This window comes from Fulmarus glacialis, unplaced genomic scaffold, assembly GCF_000690835.1.
Source record: "Fulmarus glacialis isolate BGI_N327 unplaced genomic scaffold, ASM69083v1 scaffold11506, whole genome shotgun sequence".
Classification (NCBI taxonomy): Eukaryota; Metazoa; Chordata; class Aves; order Procellariiformes; family Procellariidae; genus Fulmarus; species Fulmarus glacialis.
In genome coordinates, this window is record NW_009218840.1 from 32,869 (window position 1) to 48,142 (window position 15,274).

Sequence of the window (15,274 nt, forward strand, 5' to 3'; positions counted from 1 at the left end):
GGAGTATTTTGTTTGTCACTTCAGGCAGATACCAGATTTTATAAATTCATTGGTAGTTTTGATGTGCTCAGGGCCTCTCTTCCTCTGCAGGAAACTGATAGTAACGATTCACTGCAAAATGTTTGATGCACGTATGCTTGTAATGCTCATGCATTATACCTTGGATGTTATTTGAAACTAGAAAGTTAGGTACAGGAATAGCAAATCAACCTCATGGATTTTTAACTCTCTTCCAGGACTCATAGTTGGGGTGATCTTGAGATATGGGACTCCCTCTACCAGCGGCCATGACAAGCCGTTCAGCTGCTCGCAGGAGGACAGGCCCTTTACAACCCTGCTTGTCAACGTCAGTGGGAAGTTCTTTGAGTATACGCTCAAAGGGGAAATAAGCCCTGGGAAGATCCACAACGTGGAGCAAAATGACATGTTGCGAAAGGTGAGGGTAGACCATTTCGTGTGCTTGGCTGAGTGTTTCTCCTTTATCCGTGCTTCCCTCCCTCCTCCCCACACCATCCCATTTGAATGTTGGGTAGTATCAAGTGTCTGTGTTCCTGATAGTAACAGCACTTCAATGCTTAATTCAAAAGCACCTGCTGTATTATATCGCTGCTGGCGAAACTGTACTCTGTTGCATGTATGTAGTCCTCTCCCACAGCCCTTGATTGCTGTTTGAAGACTTACTGTCTGTTTCTAATGTCTGTAGAATTCACGAAGACCAGCTGAACAAAAAAAGCCTGATGCTGCCTTGTATAATACAATATAAGGAAAATTATCTTTTCCTAGTGAAAAGTGATTGTTTCTTAGTGGTTTTTTTTTCCTAGGGTTTTTTAATCTGTTTATTTTCAGGAAATAGTTACTGCTTACGTCCCTATAATCCACCAAATGAGACAGTCTGGTATTCAAAGTGAAATTCATCTATTAACTATTACTCAGATCTGCTATTTGGCTTCTTATTCTGTTCAGTGTCAAGAACTAACCATCTTTTGTGTGTATTAAAGCTAGACTTTGAAGTGTAGCATTGAGACTTTAGACTTGTAACCTAAAAATACTTCTTTCTGCTGACTATGAAGAGAGCTTAGGTGCCTGTTTATATATACCTGTCTGCTGTAGATATCTAAAGTCAGCTGAAATGAATCCTATTCTGGGAGTGCACACTTGTGTTTGTCTTCTAACCTGTGCTTAGACAGGGGTGAAGAGAGCCTAGTTAGTCTGACGTGTGCAGGTCTTCTGCTTGGATTTTAAATGTCGTTTTTTGTTCCTTACTCTAGTGTAGTCTTTCATAGATATCTGGAGCTTCCACTGAAATACGTGGACATGATGGATGATCCCAGTTCCTTAAAACCAGTCTTGTATCTGACCTGATTACAACAGCTATGCAGGGGCTAGACTTGCCAAAAAAAAAAAAAAATTCTTAAATAGCATCTCATCTGCAAATATATGAATATCGTTTACCACAGTAAGAGATATCTTCTCCAGCATCATCTCTATTAGATTTTTTTTTTTTCGTTTAAAAAGGGGACTGTGTTTGGGACTACTGCAAGACTATCATTGGTGATGGATGTAATGTCTGTTTTTCTAGATGCTGTTTACCACGAAGAGCTGCTGCTTTTTGCTGCTGCATATGTATAGAGCTGGCCAGTATTTTGGAGGGTCAACTTAGCCAGTTGTTTGCTATTTTGACAACCAAAAATAGTAGTTGTCAGAAAATGAAGGAGGAAAAAGACCTAACAGTTTGTGTTTGTCTGTTTCTAATTGAAGTTTCATATTTTATTTTTTAGGTAACATTTGACCCAGAAGTGTTTTTCAACATTCTGTTGCCTCCTATTATTTTTCATGCTGGTTATAGCCTGAAGAAAGTAAGTCTACTAATTTTCTGAGCAGAATAGTGGGTTTTTTTGGTTTTGGTGGGTTTTTTTGGTTGTTTTTTTTTTTTTAGAGAGAGAGACTGCTGATTTTTAGACAGAGACTGCTGATTTGTTCAGGAGTACAGTCTCCATTTCAAGAATTTTTTTTTTTTAATGGCAGTAAGAAAAATCTCATGTCCTCCATAGATGGTTAAGTCATATTGTTTTAAGAGAAAATACATGTACTTTTCACTATAAACACATTAAAGTCTATTTAATCTTGCTGATTTGTTTTCCTTTGAACGTTGCCAGAGGTTAACATCAATTTCATTTAAATTTAAAGATGTCCTGCTATGAATTGTTTTGGTCCTTCTCAAATATGCAAAATGCAGTAAATTATGCTGAGTAGACCTAAACCTGAATCCCGGTGGGGATGTGCCAGGCACTGAATGGCAGAAGGGCCCAGATTCTACACTGGCTTGGCGATACCGTGAGTTGGTGCTGGTTTTTAGTTTTGCAGCTAACGCTTAAATCTCTTATGAAAACATCTGTGTGGAAAGTTTCCTGTCAATAAGCTCCATGTAGGATTTAATACATGGTTCAGGTTTGGTTTATTCAATTTATTGAAGTTGGACAGAATTTACATTGGAGTAATGGAAGCAGTTCTCTGAAATGGAGGGGTGTTTCTGTGCAAGTTAATTTATTAATGCAAGTGTAGTAGTGCGCTGTATGTTTTTGAACAGGTGATATAACTTGTTTTAAACAAGTGTATAAACCTCTTTTTCCTGTGCAGAGACACTTTTTCAGGAATTTGGGGTCCATTTTGGCTTACGCCTTTTTAGGAACAGCAGTCTCTTGTTTTATTATTGGGTAAGTGAACTCTGTGATATCAGTTCCTTTCTACACTAAAGTTTAAGTTGATAAAGTGTATATTGAGCCTTCCAGAATGCCTCAATTTTGTAATTTGTTTGTTTGAGGATTTTATTTGTGTATCCTCCAGGCAAAATGCAAATGTAACTTTTGCTGAGATTTATCCCACTTCTAAACAATACTGTCCCTTGAAATGATATTGTCAAGTTTGAATCACTTGACAGGTCCACGGTACTAAAGAGCGGCATTGAGTTTTTGATGTAATGGTCCAGTCCAAAACAAAACCTTGTTAGACTCTTACGGGAATTGACTTTAACTTGAATTGTGGACACTACTTGTAATAGAATTTTAGCTATCGAACTTCTAGAGATGTCCCTTTCAGTGCCCACATACGTGTGTGTGCTCTCTCTTTCTCTCTCTGCATATGTGTATATATATATAATTTTATGTGTGTACGTACACACACATTTAAGATGGCTAGTCACGTTGGTTTACTTGCATACAATCTCTTATGCTGCTAATATTATTGTGTCTGGTGTATGGATATTCTGAAATACAGAAATCCTGAATTGCATGGGTGACCTTGGTTTGTCTCTCAAAGAATTTCACTAGAGAAATACTTTGAAGGCTATTCTTAGCTCAGAGCTTTTGGCCCATGTACTGTGTTGGTAGAAGGAATACTGAGGGGAATTTTGAGCAGGAAAATGTTCCCTTTGATGGAAAAAGGAAACAACCTATAGATTCTGTGTACTAGTGGTGCAAACAGATTTCATGCTTTGCTTACTGGTTTTAAATTATATATTCTGGATCATATATCACTTGACTCAGTTTATGGGGAAAAGAGGAGAATTAATTTTGAGAGCTTAGTGTTAAACTGGCAGTGTCCCATGGAGCTGTAGCATAACCAAGCCTGCCCGAAATATTGTTACTTGTGCTTTTCCTTTGCCTGCCTGAAATGCACCAACTTGTTTGACTTGGACTGTTTTATCCTCTTTCTCTTCAGGAATCTCATGTATGGTGTTGTGAAACTAATGAAGTTGGTGGGCCAGCTCTCTGATAAATTCTATTATACAGACTGTCTCCTATTTGGAGCGATAATATCTGCCACTGATCCAGGTAGCTTGCTGAACATTTTTTAATAACCTTCCAAAATAATCCTATTGCTAGGATTGTTGGCTGCATAGCACAAAGAAATTAACAGCACTTTATTCTCAGTTATGTTATGCTAGTATCTCTGATCCTCTTCTCTGAAATGCATGCAAATTCTGAGTGTTGTGAAAGCTGTTCTCTGTCGGTTTGGTGCTGGACTGGTATGACGTGATGGTATCTTCGGGGAAAAACGTAACTTTCCTGTTCAAATACTTTAAATATTTTTTCCCCCCAGTAGGTTTTTTGTTTAGTGTGCATCAAGTTTAAGACTGCAAATAGATGAAATTATTACATTGTCTGGATAGCAGGACTTCCTTCTTTATCTACGTTGCTTGGGACATTGGATAATTTAAGAGCAATATTTGAGGCTTTTAGGCTCTTCAGGTTTGAGGAATTTTTTTTTTCCTCCTTCAAATGAACTTCATGTTTTACCAGTTTAAGCAGAAGAATGCTTTTCTGGCAAAGTAATTTGAGCTTTTGCCAAAATAATCCAGTCGTCCTTCAAAGTCCAGCAGGCTCACGTAGGTGTCTTTGCTTGACAGGTCAGTCTGGAGAGCCGATGTGTGTCAGGGGCCAGGGTAGGGAGAGGCGAAGTATGAAGCTTGACATTTAAAACAGCTTATTTGAGGTGCTCAGTGGTGATTTGTGTGAAAATGGGAAGTAGCTCCTGTGATTGAGCTGAGCTCTGAACAGCTGGTGGTTGCACACAATTTATGCAAAAATCACCATGTGATTTTTTTTTTTTTGAAGCTCATATATGGGAATATCTTCAAGATCATGGTCTTTCATCTCAGACTTAAGTTTCCTGAAAGGATGGTTATACGTATTTACAGTCTTGCCCTTTTCAAATTCTGCACAAATGCACTCTCCTGTGGCATAGTGTATGCTTTGGGGAACACTTAGGATTATTAGCACTATTTTACAATGGCTGAAATAATAAAGCTATGTCAACAATCCATACAGCCTTTAAAAGTAGCACGAGCTGCACAACGTTTTGTTGATTATCTTATATGGAACATGTTCTACAAAAAATACCAGGGCTTTGGTAAAAGTGCTTTGTCTGCCCCATGCCCCTTGATCTTGGGGGCTTTCCTACAAACACTGTGCAGATGGGAGGACAGCAGAGCCACCTCCTAATGGAGCTGCCCTAAAACTGATGATGGAATTGCTTACCTATAGATAAACATGACTAGTCTGTTTCCCAGTTTAATTTTGATCCTGTACTTCAATTTCTGGGTTTTGTTGCTTTAGGCAAACTGGAAAGTCTGCTCCGTCAGCTCATGCAGTCGTTCCTGAAGTCAGCCAGTGTGGTTTTTCTCTTTTCTTTCTGTAGTTACCGTGCTAGCAATATTTAATGAGCTGCATGCTGATGTCGATCTCTATGCCCTTCTGTTTGGGGAGAGCGTGTTGAATGACGCTGTTGCCATTGTATTATCTTCGTAAGTAACTACCTGAATTTCTACTCTGAAATTACTTTATTGCTTTTGGTATTTGTCTAAAATAAATGCTTTTCCTGAGAAATATTATTTTGAATTTAAATGGATTGTCTTGAACTGGATTAATAAACATTGCAAACGTTTGTCAAGATCCCTCATGCATACATACACCAGAAAGGCAAATTTGCCTTCAGTATGGGATTGTCTCTTCTGTTGCTCAGGTGTTGCTGTTATGGAATAAAACTTTTCTGATACCACTTCTAACTTCTCATTGTGTTACTCTCTTTCTAGATCTATAGTTGCCTACCAGCCAACAGGTGAAAATACCCATGCTTTTGATGCAGCAGCTTTTTTCAAGTCTGTTGGTGTTTTCCTGGGAATATTCAGTGGTTCTTTCATGATGGGAGCAGTGACAGGGGTTGTGACAGCTCTGATATCCTTTTTCACGTTTAGCTCTGCCAGACTAGATGCTACATTCCGGTACTAACAGGACTTACCTGTTTCCAACTATAGCAATGTTGACGCTAGCTTGTTTTAATCTGAGCGTGAAGATGTGATCAGTATTCATGTAACCTTTGTCTATAGAAAGGCATATAGGTACCCACAGAAATCATCTTTTTCCAATATAACTGTGGCCACACTAGAAATTTTACTGATGTTGCTGCAGGCTGCAAGCCAAAGGGAGGCCCTAAATGGGCGTGTCCTAATATTCAGTTTCTTTTAAGGAAATTTTAAAAAAAATGGTTTTTATTATTAGGCTTGAAAGACATCTCATATGATAACTGGTGTTTTGATTCTGTTGTCAGCAAAATCATTAATAGCTATTTCTGACCTCACAGGGTTCTTTCTGAGTGTCCTGCATTTAACCTTTCTGCTGTCATCTGTCTTGGATAGGACTGCATCTCTACTGGAGTTAACATCATAACATGATGTGCTTTGCATGATCTGTCCTGCTCTCTTGAAGCTGACTGCTGCTATTTGGTTAGAGCTCCCAGGTGCTCAGTGGGCCATCTGTGTGGGTTTTGTTTTAGGCTCAGGTAGTAGACCTTATTAAGCCTGACCTGCTCCAGAAATTGTGATGCTTCTTCAGGAAAAAAAATCAAATTCTTTGCTTTTAGACTAGCTACACATCCCAGATTGCTTTGGTCTGCCTAGGTTTCTGAAAACTCATCTAAAAGGGGTAGAATGTGATATTTTATACAATAATCATGAACCTGTGATTCTTCATCTTAAGTAATGATGTCTCAACCGTGTCTTGTTATATACACACCGTGCAGATTTGTCTGATATATGTCTGCATAATGGTAACCCTTCAGGTATAAGAGGAAGATATGCTGTGATGTTCGGTTTTCCAGTTCCACTGTTCTGCAATCGATGTGGCCCAGAAGCATGATTCTTCATCTGGCTTTTAGGCTACCGGCCATTCATAGCTCTAGCTGATCAAATGCTGTTGCTGTGGTTTTTGACTTGCTGGTTGGCTACTAATTACAGCTGAAATGCATTCAGTTCCATTTTGTAAAATCATGCTTCTGAAGCAGCAATTGGTTCTTGCTGTTTCTAATGTTTGTGCTCAGGAGGATGCATGAGGCTGGGAGTGGGGAGGCTGTTCAGAAGACAGCCTCTGTGGGTTGTTTAGTGTTTTGGTTTTTTTCTCTTTTTAAAAAAAAGAGAACAACACCGCAAACAAAAAAATCCTTAAATTGTTGCTCAGTTATACAATTTTAACTGTTTTCTTTTGCAAAAATACTTAATGTCATGCAATACTGTAGAAGCAAACTGTAAATTTGCTTTTTACTCTTCATAGTTGATTAGAACCCATAACTTTTGTCATGAATGAAGTGAATAGACTGTTATCTCCGTAGCTGTGAAATACCTATAACTGTCCCTTTCTGCGAGTGAGGGGTTTCATGCAGTCATTGAAAACTTTGAAAACAGACAGAATACTTAGTTTCCAAATATGATGCAGATAATATACGTGGACTTCTTCTGGCTTTCAGTAAGCTGTCTTGGCCTCACTGTCTGTGGTTATTTTTATAACGGTTAAGGTATTGTACCACTTTGTATTTTCCTTCTCAGTTGCAAAATCTGCCTGATCGAAATGAAGTGAAGCAGAAAGCCATGCCTAAGGAATAAAGAAAGTTGTCTTTGCTTTAATGTTTAAGTTAAGAAAACAGAAATAATAATTTAATTTGAATTAACACTTCAATTTGGTCAATTATTATATGAAATAAGATGATGATTTTTTCCTTACCTTTCTCTTACCCTCCTCTTCCTCCAGAACGAGCATAGGTTTTCATGTCAGATTTAATGAAATGTTTTGATATGGCTACTTACAATAACAGCAGGGGGAATAGAGTTTGATTCACAAAGCTGCCAGAAAAGACTGGAAATGAGGAATCTGTTCTGACAAGGGTTCTTGCCTAACTTCAGGGGAACAAGGTTCAACCTCTTCCTCTCCCATGGAGTGACTGTGGCTATCCAGTCTCCCAAGCATCCATGAATGCCTCTTGAGCCAGGCACTGGGATAAACTTGCAGTGGAATTATCTGAGTGCTCTGTGGGAAGACGGGTTCTAGTTGTTGCTCTGATGGATGTTGCTGCTTCAGAAGCATGATGTTACAAAATGGGTCTGTTTAGTAGGGGGAAAAAATAATCTAGCTCAGTGTAACAGTACATCCTCAAAAGTTTTTGAGAAATGGTTTATATGGAGAAGTGACTGTGTGGAGAATAACAGCTGTTTAAAAAAATGCTGAGTTTTATATTTGGTGTAATGTCAACTGTAATGGAGATATAGATATATTTTATGATGGTTTAGAGTGCAGCCTTCTGACAAAGCAGGGTTGCAGCTGAAGGTGTGGTTGGAGTATGTGTTTCAGTGCCCTTGCCCTCCAAGTTAGCAGAGAATGCCAACAAGAAGTAGGTGTGGGTGGGGAGCGAGCGGGTGGCCGGCCTCAGGATTGCTTCATCCTAACCAGGCTCCCATTGAAATGCTGCCAGCTGTTTGCCTCTGGTGTTAATCACTTGTGGCTTGTTGTGAATGCTGTATTCTGTGATAAAGCCCACGGGAGACTGTTTCCACTGAGTCTTCTGGGCTACCTGACTGCTGCTGGCAGGAGGTAGTCAAGAGTGCTGTGAGCCCCAGACCTCCCAGGACCTGTGAATTTCCTTGTGAAAAGGGGGTGCTGCTCATCACTTTTAACATCCCTATCCCATATTGAGCCATGACTCCCCAAGCAGCAGTGCTGCCATTAGGTTTAGATTGTGTAGTGCCGCAGAGAGCCCAGGATGCAGCTGTGTTACGCGTGGACAGCAATGGTGGATGATGGTGCAGTCATGATGTGTCCATTGAGGTACCGATTGCCTTCATATGAGCAGGGGGGAGTGCTACCACCTTACTGTTTCAAGTGTCCTTGCTGTGCTCTTGCTGTCCTCCCACTTGGATTTCAGAGAAGACTGTGCTACTTGTCAGCTTTCAGAAAGACCAGGGATCTCTCTGCCATGCCTGTTAGCACGTGGTTTCTTTCTGTGTCTTCTAGTAGAGTTGCACATAACTGTCTGCACCTCAGGTACAGTGAGCTGTTCAGTGTTTACAGGCTGCCAGAGTCGTGATGAGGGAAAAAAAACCCCAGAAACTCTATAAATATGTGAACAACTTTTTTGTAGTATGTGAAGAGCTATATTTAACACTACTGAAATCCATTCCACTTCTTCAGTAGCTGTACGAACTGTTAATTCAGTATGTGTTTGACGTTCCTCAAGTTTTGCTCTCCTCTGGAAGATGAACTTGTTTTTTCTTCCCATTGAAAGACTGAGCTGCTCTGATTGAGTTGGCTTTTACTCTAAAACACATCAACACAAGGAGAGGAAATATGTTTTGTTGTAGGCAGGATTTCTGTTTTGCCTCAAAAGTATGGAAGTAGCCACGCTTGCTGAAAAAGATTTGTCAACAAATCTGAGCAGGAAAAATATCTGATAAATCTACTTCATCTTAGGGTTGCTGAGTTTAAGAACAGCCCTGTGAATTAAATGCTTCTGTATTTTGTTCTTTATTTAAAGATGGGGGGGATCTTTATTTGGGCAGGGAGAGGGGGGCAACCCAAACTGGAAAAAAAAAAACCAAACAAACCCTGAAATACCAAGACACACAATCTAAAAGGAGCGCCAGGTATATATCCCTTCCCTGCTGACACTTTGCAGGGAAACGTTGCATAGAGTAAATATTACCTCAGAGAGGTGGAGCCACAGTTATGCCATGGATATGCAGCAAAAATATCCAAAACTGACTGTTGCAAGGGGGGACCTTGATTCTGAAGTTCGTCTTGATGTGATGGAATTGATGTTTTTCAGCACTAAGTGTTCTGTTTTCCAGCTAGCATTGGCTGTTAGCACATAAGTGTTTTTCATAAATACTGAGTACAGAGAAGCCAAAGGATTTATTTTTTGATCCCTTAACAAATGACTTAACGTGACGAAGTTTACAAAGTTGCACTGCTTCCCCCTGCTGGAAACGGCTCTCTTCTTCTTGATGTCCTGGAGCACTTTCTTGCTTGCAGAAGCTTGTGGATTTACTGGTGAGTTGTTAGGATTCAAGCATGTGGAGACAGAAATCTGTCTATCTTAGCAGCCCTTTTTCGACTTTCTCATTGAAACCTTCCAATGAGAAACAAGATGTTGGTGCTTTAAGCTTTTCTATGTTCTGTACAATGCCATCGAAGGTGCAGCTCACTGTGTGGCTTTTAAAAGCAGTGGTTTGGTTCACATACCCAACTCCCTCCTGATTCCAACCTGGAATCTAACTCAGCTGAAAATAAGGTTCATAAAATATCAAAGTTAAGGATGATGTATAAATATAATAGAACTTGAGAGGGGTAAATGTGTTGAGCTCACACAGTGAACAGGCTGATTTTTACATGTGATTCTGTTCACAGGTGTGGTGGCTGTCCTCTTCTGTGGAATTACCCAGGCGCATTATACATACAATAATTTGTCAGCTGAATCAAGAAGTCGCACTAAACAGGCAAGACTGTCTTTCATCTTTTGTACATTGTATTGCCATAGTATTCTGTGTACTATTGTTTTTGAAAAGCAGCTTTATTGCTTGGCCATTAACATGTGACTGTTTTCTCCCTAGCTCTTTGAGGTATTGCACTTCCTGGCAGAGAACTTCATATTTTCTTATATGGGTTTGGCACTGTTTACTTTCCAGAAACACATATTCAGCCCAGTTTTCATCATTGGAGCTTTTGTATCCTTTTTTGCTCTTTGTGAGGTTTCTGTATCTTATGTGCCTGAAAACTTGTGGTGTCTGTTGGCTTTACCAAATAGAGGATGGCGGCTGACCTGAGTTTCCCTCATGTCTTGCAGGAACAAGAATTTTGAGAACAATCTTTGGTTACCCCTTACATGAAATCCCTAAGACTTCTGTGCCGCACAGTTGTTGGCTCTGTACCTGAGCAAGTGCTAGAAGCATATAATTTCAATAGATAAATAAATGAATATGCTTTACTGTGTGACTTGGCTATTGAGAGCCAGCAGTGCTTGTGTTGCTCTTGTATTCGAACTTTGGGGGCCTGGAAAGGATTCATTTTTTCTCTTCACTTCCAACAGTCCCTTGAAGAAAACAAACAAACTTCAGGTAGATAAAGAGGATCATGGGTGAACAGAATATCTTTGAGCAATGCCCCAAAGGTAGAGGTCAAGTTCTCAGGCGATGGGAGGAAGAAGGAACTGAGCTGTGGTGCAGACCATGACATGAAGGGTACGCACTGCTGAAAGGTGCTGGTGTTGGAGGTGGTTATCCAGTTCCCATTGTCCTTGGCTGATGTGGTACTTGGCTCTCAAATTCCCCAGAACTGAACACTTTCGTAGTAGTCACACTCATGTAAGCTGGGAATCACTAGATACCTCTTTGCACCACGCCCCTGTTGAAATGGCTTATGTACCTATTTCTTCACTATATTCCTGGCTGCTTGAAAATTCAGAGCAATTAAAAGTGTGCATGAAGAAATGGGAACTAGTCTTCCAGTCTCGATTTCTCTCTGCCTGCTGCAGGAGTAGTGCTATAGGCAATGAGATAAAACCCAGTGAAAGGGCATGTAAAGATGGCCTAATCCAGAACATATTTATTTTCTCTCCTTCTTTCCACTGTTTTCTCTCATCTCTGTACTGCTTCTAGGAATTTATCACATTTGTCTTTGTTTTCCTTTGGCCATTTACTTTTTTTCTGAAACAGTAATAAATTTTCTCCTGTGTATCCTCACGTCCATTCTTCTCACCTAAAAAATGCTCCAGAGCCCTGCATCAGATAAAGATGTGAACAGAATAGTTGCATCTGGTATACTAAGCATTGTAATTTTTCATCTTTGCTGTGGCCTTCTGTCCTGTCTCAGGCTATGCTATCTGTCTTAGGTTTGTTTTCAGTAGTTATTTTGTTCCTTTCTCTTCCTACCCACCTACCTTTTATTACATTTTTCACATCTTTTTCTACTATTGCACTTAACCTCTGTGGCCTCTTGAGTGTTTTTGTACCTTTGTAGGAGGGCAGCTAATACTAGCACCCACACTTTGCCTCAACAGCTGCGGTCCCCATTGAGTTAACACCTTGCGGGAGCAAAATGTAGAGGCATCATTAGCTGTTGAAAGAGAAAGGTTGAACTGCAAAGGCAGAGCTAAAGCCTCAGTGTCGTTGACATAATCCTAGCCATTATTCCTATATACACTGGTCATGATGGGTTCTGATGTCTGACTTCTGCAGTCCTCAAAAGAACTGCTATAAAAGTTGTTTGGAATAATTACATGAAGCTTTTTGTACAAAGTAATAATCAAAATCTTATCTTAGAGACATAATTTCCTGCAGACAGTATTGCTTTACTTCAGCTCTGGCAACAATCCATTAGTGTCTAGAGCTCTTATGTGGTTTTATTTCTTTTCCATAAGAGAGCTGTTTCATTCTTCTAATGTTGTTATGCCAGCAGCAAATGATCAGTCATTGGTGGGCTTCTGGTTATGTTGGTGTTTTATAGGATTTCAGCACATCACTCTAGTTTGTCCCAAAGTGTTCCTTAGATGATGGAGGGTGTATTCAGCTTTCTGCTTCTTCACTGGAACCACTGGATGTTTTACACTACAGTAAGGGAGGGAAGGAGCTTACCACATACTGTCATGAATTTCTGCAATACTCTTTTACTACTCTTTTTGAACTTCATTCTAGTGCTGACAAGTGTTTTTTGGATTTATCACCTTAGTAACTTTGTACTCCTAAGTGCTTGCCAGCCAGTAGGAGATTTTGTCTCTGCAGGAGCTGTAATGGAGTGGCCAGTTGCTGGTCTTATGTTGGTTTTCCTTCTGTACGTAGGACTGCATTTCTGTTGGTCTGAAACACATAATCGAATGGTGGTGGTGATAGCTGTTTAAAGTGTTTAAAGTTTTTAAAGTAAAGTCTTCATTTGTATAACTGGTAACTTTAATACTAGGTATAATTTCACTGTGCATTAAAAAACTTGGTTATATTAGTTAAAATTTGCATTCTGTGCAATGAGTTCTGTATGCACATAATTAGCAAAAGTCTCTTTTATATAGACAAAGATAACAAGAACACTTGATATCAGGATGTAAACTTCTCACTAAAACAGAAGCTTCATGTTTGAGCCAGGTACCCAAGAGTGCATACCATAGGAAAGTGAAATCCTTAACCCTCAGCTGTGAACAGATTGCAATCTTCTTGGGCAGAGCTGCACACGTCTACCCTCTCTCCTTCTTGTTGAATCTGGGCAGAAGGCATAAGATCAGCTGGAACTTTCAGCACATGATGATGTTCTCAGGTAAAAGCAAAAATGTTTGGTAAAGCAAAAACTCTTATTTTTAACTCATAAGCAATTTATACTTTCTGCTTTTATAATCCACATCCGTGCATCCTGAATAGAAGACTTAATGGTTGTTGCAGCGTGCAATCATGTATCTTTCAACCTTTACAGAAAGTGTGTCATGTCTGGGAAGAGTGACATCTTGAAATGCCAGCCGCTGGCAGCAAGTAGTCACCTCATGTTGGTAATGGAGTATTTTCATTTGAAGTGCATCTGAAGGGGATGGGGGAATTGGGATGCATCTCTTCCAGAAGGTTATTTCTAGCTGAGATGATGTACACATTGTGCAGAAACAGATACCTGCTGAGTAGAGAGGCGTATTTATGGGTCCCCTCTCCCATGTAGTTGGAGAAAGCAAGGTATTTGACTTAAACTGCCTTACAACTTCTGTCACACAGATAACTGTCATTTGAAGAAAATCGTGGAGTGTGTGTCTGTGTATCTAAACGTGCATCCTCAGGAAGTGCCAGGGATGCCTCTGTACACAAGAGGGTGTAAAGAAGAGGGAGCCAGGCTATTTCCAGTGGTGCCCAGTGACAGGACCAGAGGCAATGGGCACAAACTGAAACACAGGAGGTTCCCTCCGAACATCAGGAAACAATTTTTACTGTGTCCAAGCACTGGCACGGGTTGCCCAGAGAGGTTGTGGCATCTCCATCCTTGGAGATATTCAAAAGCCATCTGGACGTGGTCCTGGGCAACCTACTGCAGGTGGCCCTGCTTGAGCAGGGGAATTGGACCAGATGACCTGCAGAGGTCCCTTCCAACCTTAACCATCCTGTGACTCCCCTACTGAAGAAGTCTGCAGATGGCCAAATGCCATGGCTTGTCCTTGCTAGTGGAGTTTCATAATCGGGGGCGGGGAAGGGGGGGAATATAGTCTCCCTGTGAACATGTTATTAACTAGAATATTTTTCCAACTGGTAACAATTTCATACCAAGAACTCATACTTCAGTTATGGAAAAGTGTGAGTTTTCATTCGGATTCAGGGAGCTGCTTGATTTCCATAATATGTTTTGCTGTTGTCCACAACTTTTTTTCTTTCTGCATTTTTTTCCTGTTAGTTTCTGGAAATATTTACACCTTTTCTTAGCACTTTGGATTCTGTAAGTTACAGAAAACTACCAGGGCAAATTAATTATGCCCTGGGACGATTTATAACATAATCAGGGAAACTGAGGGAATTAAAACTTGCTGGAGCCCAGTGCTTTCTGCCTGTCACTTTGTGCCTGTGTGACAGGGAGGGAGCAAGGAAAGATGCTGCGTTATATAAATAGGCATGGTTGCGCTTCTGAAGTTCTGCTATTTCATTCTTTCGCATAGGTCTCAGGGGAGCTATGGCGTTTGCTCTGGCTATACGAGATACTGCTACTTACTCACATCAAATGATGTTCTCAACAACTCTCCTCATCGTCTTTTTCACTGTGTGGATTGTCGGTGGAGGTACAACTCCAATGCTGTCATGGCTGAACATCAGGTCAGTATGCAACTGTGTGCTGGGGAAACTTCACTTTTCAAGTGGCAACTGTGCTAATCGGGCATAGTCCTACAGAACTTATTTGATGCTTGCTAGCATCAGTGTAGATATTTAGGTGTCGTAGGTATTTAGAACATTATGTTTTATAGAGGAAGGTGCTAGTGCAGGCTGGTAAAGAAAATGTACTGACGCTGCTGGGATTCAGTCTAAAGTTCTCTGATGCTCTGCAAGTAGGTATCTAGGTCCTTGTCAGCCCAGCAGGATATGGAATAGTGTTGCCTGATACAGCAGCCCCTATATTGAAAAGAAAGAATTAATCTATCTAGTCCCATATAAAATTCTCTTCCTATTATATTAAGACATTTCCCTGTCTTTTGGCTCTGGGTAATGACCCTGTTATGTTTTTTAAGTTAAATGGAGTCTTTAGTGGGCGGTGCCAAACAGAATGCACTTTAAACATCTATTCAAACAAACCTGATGTTATCTAAAAAACTGGGATCCTGCTAGTCTTCTGGGTGTTTTTCCTCCTGTTTTGAGGAGACCTGTGAAAATGGTAAGTGGCATGATTATAGATGTTTGTCTGTAAATCTTGGCCAATACTTAGTACTTTTCGGCTGCAAGTACATTCATGTTTGA

The 15,274-nt window shown here is 40.2% G+C and overlaps 1 protein-coding gene across 1 annotated transcript; it reads left to right on the forward strand.

Moving 5' to 3' along the window:
• Positions 1-236: 236 nt before the first annotated feature.
• Positions 237-14,638, forward strand: LOC104078517 (sodium/hydrogen exchanger 7; the record flags this gene model as incomplete). Its single annotated transcript, XM_009580171.1, has 11 exons — positions 237-436; positions 1,779-1,856; positions 2,638-2,714; positions 3,718-3,830; positions 5,197-5,302; positions 5,591-5,732; positions 9,764-9,869; positions 10,227-10,315; positions 10,430-10,543; positions 13,007-13,118; positions 14,485-14,638. Coding segments are annotated over 11 exons (1,291 nt in total), but the record flags the coding sequence as incomplete, so codon positions are not given.
• Positions 14,639-15,274: the final 636 nt, after the last annotated feature.